General features: G+C 50.8%; 1 protein-coding gene across 1 annotated transcript in view; it reads right to left on the bottom strand.

Moving 5' to 3' along the window:
- The window catches only part of PKD1 (polycystin 1, transient receptor potential channel interacting), a 99,985-nt gene that overhangs the window by 32,071 nt on the left and 54,773 nt on the right, over positions 1-13,141 (bottom strand). Inside the window, exons 11-17 of the mRNA XM_076351440.1 lie at positions 12,087-12,836; positions 10,848-10,979; positions 9,021-9,196; positions 8,437-8,570; positions 4,231-7,853; positions 3,060-3,206; positions 597-740 (exon numbers count right to left, since the gene is read on the bottom strand). Coding sequence (XP_076207555.1) covers positions 597-740; positions 3,060-3,206; positions 4,231-7,853; positions 8,437-8,570; positions 9,021-9,196; positions 10,848-10,979; positions 12,087-12,836 — 5,106 coding nt within the window. The remainder of the gene's footprint in view (positions 1-596; positions 741-3,059; positions 3,207-4,230; positions 7,854-8,436; positions 8,571-9,020; positions 9,197-10,847; positions 10,980-12,086; positions 12,837-13,141) is intronic.

The raw sequence follows: 13,141 nt of genomic DNA, 5'->3' as shown, positions 1-13,141 counted from the left end.
TTTACAGACCTCTTCTAGGAAAAAAGTGGCTCTTGTGTGACAAGAGCTGGTCACTCATGGGCTTGGCTTGAAAATGACCCAGCAAGGACTTGCCCTTGGGTAGGTCGAGACACTGATGGAAGACTGACAGGCCATGGGTCCCGCAGCCTGCAGGCACAACCCAGGGCAAAGGAAAGCTCTGGACATCTCATAGGGGGTCCAGCAGTTACAGGACACGGGGAACCTGCTTCACGGGCTCTCCTAGCCTCCTCCATGCTGCTGAGACACTGCACAGCATGCGGGAGCCCCATGTCACACCAGGCAAGCTCCGTGCAGGGCCTGTTTAAACTTCTGACTCTGCAAGCCAGTCCTGCAGCCAGTTCCAGGCACTGTGATGAAGAGAACAGTATCTGCCAGCCTTCTTCATCCACTCAACCAGACCCAGCCTGCCACTGCATTTACGGTCAGAGATTGTTTCCCCTCCTTGTCTCTATGGTAGTTTAGGTCCAGGACTTTATTTCTCACACAGATCTTCCCAGCCTGTCCTCTCCGACCCTCCCCTTCTCCCTGAAGTCCACCAAAGGTGAAGCAAAGACCAGTGTTGCTGATAACTTTACCCCAAGCTTGGAGTCGTTGTGACAGTTCTGGCAGGTCCCCTCCAGGAAGACGTAGGAGCTCTTGCTAACTTCATAGACAGACTGAGCCTTGCAGGAAACACACTCCAGGGACACGATAGGGACTCCCCCCCTCTTGATGAATACCTGGGGAAGCAAAAGGCTCCATCAGAAGATCTGAGATAAAAACACAGACATCTAACAGGGAAGTAGACATCCCAGCACCTGGTTCTGCAAGGAGGAATTGCTCTGCACCAGTCCAGTCCGTGCTAAGGAAACAGCAGAAAGGGATTTCCAAGGGATTTCATGTCAGACTTAAGCTACATCACTTTTCTTACACTGGCCAGTTCTGCTGCCACTGATTTTCAAGAGCCACCCAATGCCAAGCTGGGCCAATCCAGGTAATTCTGGATTTACTTTATTTACACTTTTTAACAACATAAATCACTTTCAAAATGTCCCTCTGGTTCCCTGTACTGAATTCCCAGCAAGTCCTGCTTGTGCTGTCAGGTGGGGATGATGCTAACTGAAGCACTTTGCTGTACCGACCACCTCAGGACAGCTGTTAACCCTACAAAAATGGGATCCGTGTTAGAGTTTGGAAAAGAGGAGCAGTCTAACTGGGAGGAGGAAAGCCTCCATTACAGCACAGACCAAACATCTGGTGAGCACCTGCCCTGGGAAACAACTGCAGCTCTCCTTTGTTTTCTGTGGGCCAAACTCTTGGTCCTGCCTCTGCAGCTGTGGGTGGGGTCACAGTAGATCTGCCGTGGACACAGGAGTGTGTCCCCGTCCTCGACTCAGAAGATTGCTAAATGGGAAGCGTTTACAGTCCAGGGTAACAGAGGGCTCAGGGCGAGCCAGGGAGCCTGGGTTTACTGAGGATGTGTTGCCCTGTGCAAAGCCAGGGCATGGTCCTGCTGTCTCCCCCATCCCTGCTCTGATCTACAGAGCTTGGACTAGAACCGCATGCCACATTTCAGGACCTGACCCTTGGGCACGCTGCCTGTGCAGAACCATCACCATTTCCGACACTACCTATGTCCCGGAGAGACAGGAATGATGATAAAAATAGCCAGAAAACACAGTTCTTAGTGCGCATCAAACACATTTCGCTCTGCAGCCTGGAAGAACCACCTTCCCCAGAGAGCGGCACATTATTCCAGACTTTTAGCTCACATCTCAAGACGTCTACCACACCTCTCCGGCAAAGCACTCAGAGAGAGGAGAGCTTTAGAAGCACCAGTGGCTCAGACACAACGGCTATTGAGCTCTGACCCCTGTACTTTGTCTAAATTCCTTTAATCCTCTAGGAAACGGGGTTGTCCAGCATTCAGCAGAGCCCTCTGCCCTGGCATAATGAATATTCTGAATTCAAGAAAGACAGTAATGAAGACATTGTTTAATATGGCAGACTTTTAAAAGAGGATAAATATTCCACAGCACTAAGCCGGAGCGCATTGAAGCTTCATTCATTCCTACAGTATTTGCAAATTTCCTGCGACACTGGAATCATTGTTTTGCGCTCATGCATGGAAACCAGATAGTACGGAATGTCCTTGAAAGACTATCAATTTAATTTTTTACTTTTTATCCTCCAGCTTTGGTTTAAAACCCAGGCGGTAAGAGTTTCCACTTTCAGACTAACTATATCTCTAATTGCCAAATGCACCACAACGAATGCTTCTGACATAAACCATAACTGCTGTCGGACTGCAGATGCATTCAGTGTTAGGCTTAATTTGACATAAACAACATGCACTTAAAAAAATCCTCCCTTAAAAAAAGTCAGAAACAGAGAAGAGAGGAACTGTTGACAGTAAAATTAAGTACCAGCTCTTAGGAAGCTCTCTCTGGGCAAAAGTCAGGGAAGAGCCTGGTGCTGTGACATGTGAAGAGCCCGGGACTGCACACAGTGGTGGAAGAGCTACCGACCACGGGCTCCTTTGCTGTCCTCCTACGGCAGATCTGTGGTCGCAGACTCTCAGTTCCAGGAACGGTGGCCAGTACCGTCCAGGGCTGGGTCACTAACACAGCCTCTGCACAGGGAGGGACTAACACAAGGTCTAAAGGAAGGAAGAAACTAAAAGGACTTGGCAGGACAAGCAAAAAGTGCTGCCCAAGGCAGCGTAAGACATGGAAATACCAGTGTCTGTTCCTGCCAATGACATGGATGGGATCAGTCAGGGAGCCCGAGTGATGCCCTAAAATCTGCTTCCCCTGCTTTCCTTTGCTGGCTGGTGCAGGTAGGTAGTGGTACTTCCACACCCCCAGCTGAACTGGCACCAGCTCTCGGTTCGGGCCAGGGGACGCAGCCTGGGGAGTCTCCCGTGGCTGGGCCCGTCCTGAGCCAGCAGTGCTCTCCTCTAGAAACTTCCTTAGAAAAAGGGCCGGGGACTTCCAGCTCGGCTGTGTCCAGCAACAGGCACACAAGGGCAGAAAGCGACAGCTGTCTGTGGTACGTACGGTTTGATTTGTTGCCTCGGGACTCATACCCTCCTTCCTGACGGTGAGGTCGAACGTATACTCCACATCTGCTTCTAATACAGCTTTGGAAATTGTGACAATTCCTTCCTTGGCACTGAAATTCAGAGAGCACCCTGCAGCCGAGCTCTGCTTGCAAGGAGAAAAGAACTTTCAAACCCTCCTTGGTACGGGTGCACATCGGGTTAGTCCACAGGCAAAACATTCAGGTCCACACAAAGTCACTGCTACATATCTTACTGTGCAATGTCACCGCTGGGGTGGGAGAAACGGGGTGGTGTGTGGACAATAAAGCACACTACCCTATTCTTCAGGTTAGTAAGCAGTACTTGGAATACTCCTGTATCTCATCTGAGCTTCACGTTCTTATTTTATAGCAATTATTTCTTCATTAAATAGCTTATAAACATTGCCAAACAACACAAAAAGCTCACATTAAACTCAAAAGTCTAATCCACACACACTCCGCATCTTTCTATTTTGAGGGAAAGATAGAAAACAGTGACTTGTTACAAGCAAAAGAATCCCACATTCAACCAAAAAATGTTCCTGAGGTGGATCTCCCGTAAGAATTTGAAGGGCAGTTCTCCCTTGCCCTTCTATCCCTGTAGGGTCAGACCACTTCAGTGTATGAGGATGGTGGCCTGCTAGTGACCATAGTGACCATGACTTGTGGTCACTTGACTCCTCCGAAGTCTAACTTTGGCCCCTGCTGAAATGAGAGACATTTAACTGTTAACGGGAGAGGGACCAGAGCCCTCAGCCCCCTGGACTGCAATCAGCAGCTCTGCAATGCCTTCAGGTTATGGAAGCAGCTACATTGAAACTGTGAACCAGAGGCCAAGTGCAAAGGAAGCAGCAATGCGAATGCCTCAGCTTCCAGTGCCAACACTTCTGCCCTGCCCAGGGACACTGCGCAGCACTGGACTGCAGCAGGCTGCACTGCACAACTCTCCACAGCCATTTTTGTACCATCGTCCTGAGCTGGGAATTGGGAAACCTTTGCAACCCTCCTTCTGGAGCAGCTTTGTTAAAGGTGCTCACAAAAGCTCCCCTCAACACCATTTCAACCCAGACACGTTTGTAGTGGAGCTGACGTGCAGCTGGAGCTCCCAAATGATCACCCTCTCTGGCTGTGCAAAACTGCTCTTACCTTGGAGGAGAATGTACAAGACCAATCGTATAACAACGGAGTCTGTTCACCATCATCCAAGTTCGGGTCATAGGATTTCTCCCCATCCAAGATTAAGTCCTGAGTGTTGGACCATACCCGGTATGACCCCCCATCAATGATTGGGACCAGCTTACTTGGTATCACAGTTACATTGGCAAAGATGCTTTTGGACAGTGGGGTATCTCCAAAGGAGACAATAAAGATGAAGCAATAGTTCCCAACTTCCAGGGCAAGCTTCGGTATAACTAACTGGGGCCTGTTCACATCAACGTTCGGCAGACGGATCCTGCTGGAGTCATCCAAGTTCAGGCAGCTGGGTGCTCGGTAGATCTCCCATAGGTGCTCCGTCTGGTACTTGATGCATCCTCGGAGGTCAATTTGTGCCTCTAGGTAGTTCCTCTGGGACCGCTTCATGACTACTTGAGGGGGCAAGGCTAACTCCACCTCTGGCTCCTCACACTCCAGGACTTTGACAGTGACAGTGAGGTGGGCTATGAAGAAGCTGACGAGATTGGTGGCATTCACCTCCACCAGGTAATCCCCAGGGCTCAGGTAAGAATAGTTGGCCACTGCAACCCTGGTCATTTGAGTGGAAGAGCCATCCCCAAAGGTCCACAGGAACTCAACACTCCTGCTGCTGGGCACCACTGCTGCTTCAAACAGTGCTGTCCTGTTGACAAAGGCATTGGAGGCAGTAAGGGAGACTTGGACTATTGGGTCTTGGACCTGGATGGTTCTGGTGATATTGATACTTCCCAAGTCATTGAAGGCATTGAGGTGAATCTCGAGCCGCCCTGCAGCTTCTGGAGTGTAGGAAACACTCTCTCCTGCCACAGTGACCACAGATCGACCTTGCTCTTTCCACAGGGAGAACTGCCAGGAGAATGACACACGGGAGCCACTTCCCACCTGGGCACTGAAGCTCTTCTCTGTGCCCGTGGGTATGCCTTCCTCACAGCAGTTCAGAAGCCTGACATCGCGGATGGCCTCCAGGACAGAGATGAGCACCTGGGCATGTGCGATGCTGATTTGGTTCTGCACAGTCACGGTCACCAAATAATCACCGCTCTTGGTGAACTCATGCGTGTACTTCGACCCGTTGAGCACCACAGAATAGTCCCCACTTATGCTCACCAAGTAACTCACAGAGGTACCTGACAACATCCTGATCACAAAGGTGACCTGTTCCCCTGGCTCCACCACCTTCTTGCTGGCAAGAACTTCCAGTCCTTGAATCCTGTCCAGCACTGAGATATTCCTGCTGGCCAGAGCCCAGCTGATGTCATTCGATGCATTCAGATAGACTGTATAAAACCCTGCTGTGGGGAACGTGACTGCCACGGACTGGCCAGTCAACGTGCCATTTGGCACCTCCCAAAGCCATGTCACTTCAGTCCCTTTCTGCAGCTCCCCCTCAAAGACCACCGTGGAGCCTGATGAGACATACCTACAGTCCAGTTCTGCAGTCCCTATACTCAGCCCCTCTATGACCTCCTCTACACAGATATAAATTGTTGCATTGGTTGAATCCAGCTTGTTTTCTGCTCCAATGATGACCTCTGTCACTCCAGGGCTTTGGAAGGAGTATATAATAAAGGGTTCAGAGGTAACAGGAGAGAAGCCATCCTCTAGGTACCAAACATACGTGATGCCAGTGCCACTGGTTATGGTGGTACTTATGTTAACAGAGGCATTAATAGCAACTGGGTTGGGGAAGGCATAAGGCTTTAAAAGACCAATGCTTTCAATGAACTCCAGTGTCCTGTTTGCAGTTGCGCATCCCAGCATATTAGTGGCTTTCAGATAGACAGTGTAGTTTCCAGCTTCTAGGATGCTCAAGGAGAAGGTTTTCCCAGTGAAGGTCTGCACAGCATTGCCACCCCTTTGGGCTACCCAGCTGTAAGAGATGTTTGTTCCCTCTCTCACCACTGCCTGCAAATGGAGTGTTTTGTTAGTTGGGAAATAGATGTCCTCCACCAGGTCACTGCTAGCCACCTGCAGGCCTTCAATCTGCTCCAGGACGTAGACGTAGATGCTGTCTTGCAACGAGCTGATCTTGTTCTCTGCTGTCACAATGACATTGAATGTGCCCACGGACCGGAAAGTGTAGGAAATTGTGGAGGAGCCTTGGATAGGAGTGCACCGGTCACAAAGGATCCATGAGTAGCGGATGGCACTGCCAGCTACAAGCGTGGCTACAAAACTCACTGAACCATTTAATGGCACCACTGTCCTGCTGGCATTGATGGTCAGCCCATGGAGCCGACGTTTCACGGTGATGTCGATGATGGTCTCATTAAAGCTCACATCATTCTGGCCCGTCACACTAATAGTGTAATGGCCCGTGTTGTTGTAGGCGTGGGTAGCAATTTGGCCAGGCTGGGTAGTGCCATCTCCAAAGTCCCAACAGTAACTCACTTTGGTTCCATTCATGCTGGCAGAGAACAGGTAGATCTGGTTCAGCTCCAAAACACTTGTCCCGTTATATTCAATCTTTGCTACCCCAACTGGTTCCTGGACTTCCACAAACGCTGTGTCATTGTTGAAGGAGACATTGTTGGAGACAGTCACCGTGACCAAGAAGACCCCTGTGTTCTTGTAGGTGTAGGTCACTTCAGTCCCACTCGATCTAGTGGACTCATTGTTCCCGAAATCCCAGCGGTAGCGGTACTGGTAGAGAGGCACAGCACTGACCTGGAAGCTGCTCTCTTCGCCAAGCCTCACAAACTGCTTGGAAGGGAGAAGGGTGACGTTGACTATCTCTGGCTCCACACAGACGCTGGTGAAATAGTGAGCCTTGTTAAACCTGCTTGAGAGAGTCAGGGAGAGGGGGAACGTCCCACTTCGGGTGAAGTTGTGCATCACCACAGGGTCCCCACTGATTGTGACATTGGACGAGCCGTCTCCAAAAGTCCAATCAAAGATGTATTCATCAGGATTCCCTGTCACATATGCAGTGAGCTGCACATCTGGGTGCTCAAGGATGCAAGAAGTAGGCTCTATTTTGAGTACTTCCAGGACAAATATCCGAACAGGCACAGTTTGGGAGACAGAGTTCACAGGATTCACAGCTGTCACGTTCACGGTGCAGTTGATGTCCTTTATGTACACGTGTTCTACCACTGGCACCTGACTCCTCAGCACCGTCCCGTCCCCCATATCGAATATCCAGGTGATACTGTCCCCCGTCTGCACTGAAGCATTAAGGGTCACAGATGCTCCCAGCTCTGCTACCTCATCAGCGGAAACATGGAGCTCAGTTATCTCTTCAAACACTTGGTAGCATTCAACTGTCTCCACACTGCTTATGGTATTGTTCGCTGTCACGGTGATGTTGTATACCCCTCTTCTGGAGTAGCTGTACGTCACTGTAGACTGGCTCTCTGTGAACAGTGAGGACCCGTCCCCGAAGTCCCAGGTGTACACAACACCGTAAGGAGACGGCAATGGATTGGCTCTGAAGGTGACCGGACGGCTCACAACTAAAACATCCTCCTCTACTTCCATCTTCACATCAATCAGATAACTGTGGATGTGAACTGGGGTCAAATGGGTGAGGTTCTCAAACTGGTTTGACACGAGAACCACCAGGGCATATTCGCCTGCATAGGAGGAGAGCAGAAAAAGACCAGTTGTGAGGACATGCTTGCGCAACAGCTTCCTCAGTGCTGCAGCAGTGTGGGGAGCGTGACGGGGGACTGCAGGGAGAGACTCTGCTCCTGCACTGCACACACCCTGGGCTTCCCTCCTCCGGTCCAGGACAAGCAGGAATTACAACTAGGCCATGCATGTGAGGACCAAACACCAAGTAAGAAGCCAGTCCGACAGATACAGAGAAAAGATTTTCTTTCTGTTCGCTCACAAAACAGACCCCCTTCCTGCTGCCTGCAGTAGTGCTCCCTACCCCCCCTCCCATCAGCACAAAGCTCGCCTGCCATTCATCTATCTGCTGAGACTGCCCAAAAGGGGGACTGTGTGCGGTGGACCCGTTTCTTACAGCGTGGACAAACTTCTCCTAGACTTATAGAGGATGGCAGTTGCTGGAGACTTCCAGTCACTCTGGCTGTTTGCTCAGGAATGAGAAAACGACTTTCAAGCCATTGTTTTATTGGAAGGTGCCTTGTAACCCCCTCGCAACAAAAATATCCGAGCCCCTTCTTCCCCAAAGAACTGTCCTGAGCATACCTGGGTCTTGATAGATGTGTGAAACATTGTGCTCAATTACAACCTCATGGACACTGGGATCAGGAACAAGGAAAGACTTGTTGTAGGGAGGTCTGAACAGGTATGTCTCCTGGACACCATCTCCAAAATCCCACCTGGAGAAACATGCAAACCATGTTACACTGCACAACAGGAGAATCATGGAAATCCCAGAGGAACCCTGGCCTGGTCTAGGGCTGTCTTTCAGGCTCAGGGCTGGGGTTTTCAGAAAAGCCATAGGAAACATAATGCCAAGTATCAAAGCAGTAGCTGTGCCCAATGCTGCAGAATTGTGGCTGTGAGAGGAGTACAGCACTAGTAAGAAGAGGAGGAACCCAATATTAAAGCAATGTTGCAATCCTTTAAAAGAAAAGTATTTCAGCCTGAACTATAGGTCCCAGCCAGTGTGACTGAACCACACCCGCAGGGATTTCAAATTAACTAGACAGCAGCTGAGAAATGGGCCATTTGACATCAGCTGGCCCCGGGAAGAGAAATAGTGCAGGCAAGACTGGTAAGCTATGCACAGTAAGATCCTAAGTTCAGGCAACTTGCAAAGGACTCACAGGAACATAGCATCCACAGCTGAATCAACCTGAACTCTTGCTGTAAGCTCCACAGTGCTGTTCTGAGGGAGGACCGGCAGGACACCCAACACAGTCAGGTTCTTCATCTTATTCATCATCTCCACCGTGACATTGTAATTGACCATAAAGTTACTGATGTGGTTGGAGGCGGTGAGCTGGGAAGGACAGTGGGACAAAGAATGCATCTGGGATCACCTTGCCGTGCTGCCCTCTCTTGAGAGTGGGGCTTCGCTGTACTGAAGAAGTCCCCCCAGGCAGGCGAGCAGGTTAGGTCAGAGAAGAATAGCCTGTGGGACGGGGAGGCAGGGGCAATAGCTTGAATGGCACTGGACAGCAGCATAGACTGGAATGCCACCTACCTGGCAAAGCCACCTCTTGCTGGAACCACCACATCTCCACCCCTAAAGTCAGTCCAAGGAAGGACTGCTTCTACAGCAAGAGGGCAAGGAGAAGAGCTTCTCATCCTGAGACTCCTCTGGCTCTGAACTTGCCGGTTACCCTTTTCCCTGCTCTGATGTGCCCTGCACACCGTCTCCAGCTGCTGAGCCCAGGCACTTGCTGCCACCAAGGGGGCAACAGCCACCCAGTTTCCTTAGGACAGTGGCAGATGAGTGGCTCCAAGCACAGAGAGTGGGGATGGAAGAGACTCGTAAAAGCAAGCACGCCAAGTGCAGCTCCAGCATCCTGGGTGTAGTGGGCACAGAGAGGGAGAGTAAAGTTGGGCAGAGGAGGGAAAGGGAGAATGGACGGGCAAGAGACTGAAGAGACATGACAGAGGTAGAGCGGGATCCTCAAGATTATCTAGGCATGTGACACTGATGTGGCACCTAATGATGAAGCATCTTGCCACCTCCTCACCTGCAGGAGAGCTGAGCTGCTGGCAGAAGGGATCCTTCAAACCCAGTTGAATAGAGACCTCCCACCCCAACAGATAAAGAAGTTTGTGTCTAGGCTTCTGTGAATCTGTTACACTGAACCCAGTCGACCCCAGACTAATGCCACCTTGTCAACTCCGTAAGTAAAAGCAATCCAGGCTTGTCAGCACAGTGCTTCACCCAGCGAATTAGTGCTACTCAGCATAGTGCTGCACCAAGCAAATTAGTGCTAGCATGCCCTCGGAGCTAGGGCTGGTGTCTCTTCAGGAAGCCAGCAGTTACCCTGCAAACGGATCAAGCAGCTTGGAGCCAGACCAGGACTCTGCGTGGCAGTACATGATACAGAAAGATGTTCTGGCCAGAGACAAACTCCTGTTCCACAACAGATACCTCCCTCTACCCAGACTTTCCGCTCTATCCTTCTTCTGGGGTCATGACAAAACCCAGTGTTCCAGTCTGCACCAATGGAAAGAGAACAGGACAGAGACCAGAAGAGCTTGTGGCAGAAGCTCTGTCCTGGCTATGAAATTCTTATGTTTGCATCCTGCCTCTGCCTGGGTCTGTGTTCACACCTCCTGCCTGCCAAAGCAGTGGCCGGCACCCTGCAGTGGGGCTCCCTGCCTCATTCCTGCTGGAGAGGAGTAAGGACAGACACTCCATGAACAGAAAGGACGACATGGAGAAAAGAGGAGAAAGCAAAGATGAGGAAGACAGCGAAATCAGCTGTAATGGAAGAATAGGAAGAAACTTACTGTTTGCATTTGCAAGAACAGCTCAGTGAGAAATAGCAGACGAGCTCGTTAGGAGCACAGTGAAAACCTCCTCAACTCAAGTCTGCCTTCTCCTCTCCCTGCTGCTTTTCCTGCTTCGTTTGTGGGATGAAATGGAAACCCAGGATTAAAATGGCATCATGGGAAAGGCCTTGGCTTACCGAAAGCTTGTACACAGCTGGGCTTTGGTAGATAACGTTGAAGACAACATTGTAAAAAGTGAAAGATGGCTTATCATCTACTGTCCATCGGAAAGTCACATCTGACCCAGCTTCCATCACAGGGACGTAGCTCTGAAAGGCATGAGGACATTTTATACTAGTGCAAGAGAAAAGCGTGCACAGCACTTCCCAGGAGATCTCCAGCTGAACTGGGGAGGGAGCAGAGCCAGACTGGGAGGCATCACACACCTGTGAGACAGCGCTCTCAGACCATGACACAGAGGTGCAAGATCATCTGTGGCTTTGTTGCTGATAGAGAAATGTAGACCCTGACTCCATGAATCAACAGCAGAGCTGGGAGCAGAACCCATACTGCCTGCTCCCACACCCTAGAGCTCTGCTTTTGTGATCAGGTCTCTCTCTTGCTAGCTAAAAAACTTGCTGCTGTCTTTGCGGAAACAACTCAGCTTTATCTACACCCGTAAGCTGAGTCTCTGACCCTCGTCCATTGATGGTACCCAACCCAAAGGCTAAAATGGTTGACTTGCACTGGACAGAGTAGGCCCCCTCCTCACTCCTGCAGTGCCTCCTGAGCAGACCGTAGCAGCCAGGAAGGGTGAGACCAACAGGCATTGCAGGCGCAGGGTTCTGCCGTAAGCAGCCAGAGGTTGAGCAGAGCATTTCACAGATACCGATGGGCAGTTATTGAACAGGTTCCTATTGAACAGGGCTCAGCTGTAGCTCCGGGGACAGGGGATTTGAGAAAAAAAGACTGCAAACACCAGACTAACTCCAAGACTTTGATGGATGGATGAAACCTTTTTATAGCTTCAGCCAGGTAATGTAAGGATTTAGTAGAGCAAATCTAAACACCTAAAGGAGTAACTACCTTGACAAGTCAAAAGAAGGTAAATACTGGCCTTTCATAATGCCTCCGGTTTTCTGTAGAACTGGAAAGCCAGTATTCCCCTAGCGGGAGGTGCTGCCTTACCTCTGAGGGAATTAAAGTGAACATACAGATGAGCTGCCTTCCTGCTGGAGAGCACCAGTGCTTTCTGCCACATGCCTGTGCCTGCAGCAGCGCTGTCTGCATGGCCTTGGAGCCAGCGCTTAGCAGCAAGCAGCGCTACATCTGACCAGTGTGGAGCCGAGCCCCAGCCCTCCTCATGAGCCCAACACACACCGTTAGTGGTAAAGGCTAAAAACGCTACTGACAAATTAAAAGCAGCAATCACTCACCACTCGTGTATTTAGCAGGACTCTGCTCTCAGGGTCAGGGGTGGCCCGCAGCCCACGGATGGGCTCCTCCACTTTCACTGTGACAGTGATGTTCTGGGAGCTCACGGCGTTCTCCGCAACAAGCACGTGGGTGCTCACCCCCTCCCTGAGGTTGCTCAGGCTGACCACCGCAAACCAGGTGTCGTTGGTCTCCCTGGCACAGTCTGCCGTCAGCGGTGCAACAGGCGCTGGGCAGGACCCCTCGAAGGGGAAAGTGTGGTTGTCTCCCAGCCAGCTAGCTGTCGCATTCACCCCTGAGGAGAGTTTGACGACCAGGGTAGTGTGGTTGGATGGTAGGTAGACCCTGCTGCCTTGAGGAGCGGGGTGGATGACCCGCAGGCCTGACACCCAGGAAGCCACCCAGAAACTGCAAGACAGATTGGCGCTGAAGACCCCGTTGTCCACACTGGCTCTGACCGTGTAGCGACCTGGATGCTCCAGCCCCGCATTGTGGGGGCTGATCACCGGGACCAGCTGTTCCTCGGCATAGCGAACTCGGAGAGAGCAAACAGTGTTGTTTATCCAGGTGGCACCGATGGAGCTGTCGGACAGGCCAAGTGCCCACTCTGAAGAGTTCGTGCTTAAGACGTTGGTTCTGTAAGGGGATGCGGTACTTGGCTGGCACTGGAGGAGTAAGCCCAAGCCTGCATTGTGCTGGATACTGAAGATGTCCTTGGCCCTGACAAAAATACTTTCTTTTCTGAATGTGACCTGTAGAGAGAGGAGACATTTTTGGATTAACGCCTCAAATTAAGAGCACGCAGCACCCAACTCTTGCCTGGGCAAGACAGCTGGATTTACTGCCAAGTGGAAACCAACAGAAAAGCTGCAGATCCAAACACAGCATGGGGAGACATTTCACCACTCTGCTCTCCTTGGCCACTCTGAATCAAATGTGCTAACATGGAAGCCAGCTCTATGCTCTATCTCCACTTTGTAAATGCAATGGGAATAGCCCAGGAAATCTGCACAGCCTTTTGACCAACTCTGCTATTGCAACAGGTTACTGCAGGGAG

The sequence above is a fragment of the Aptenodytes patagonicus genome, chromosome 13, assembly GCF_965638725.1.
Source record: "Aptenodytes patagonicus chromosome 13, bAptPat1.pri.cur, whole genome shotgun sequence".
Lineage (NCBI taxonomy): Eukaryota > Metazoa > Chordata > Aves > Sphenisciformes > Spheniscidae > Aptenodytes > Aptenodytes patagonicus.
This window is presented reverse-complemented; position numbering and strand designations above follow the sequence as displayed.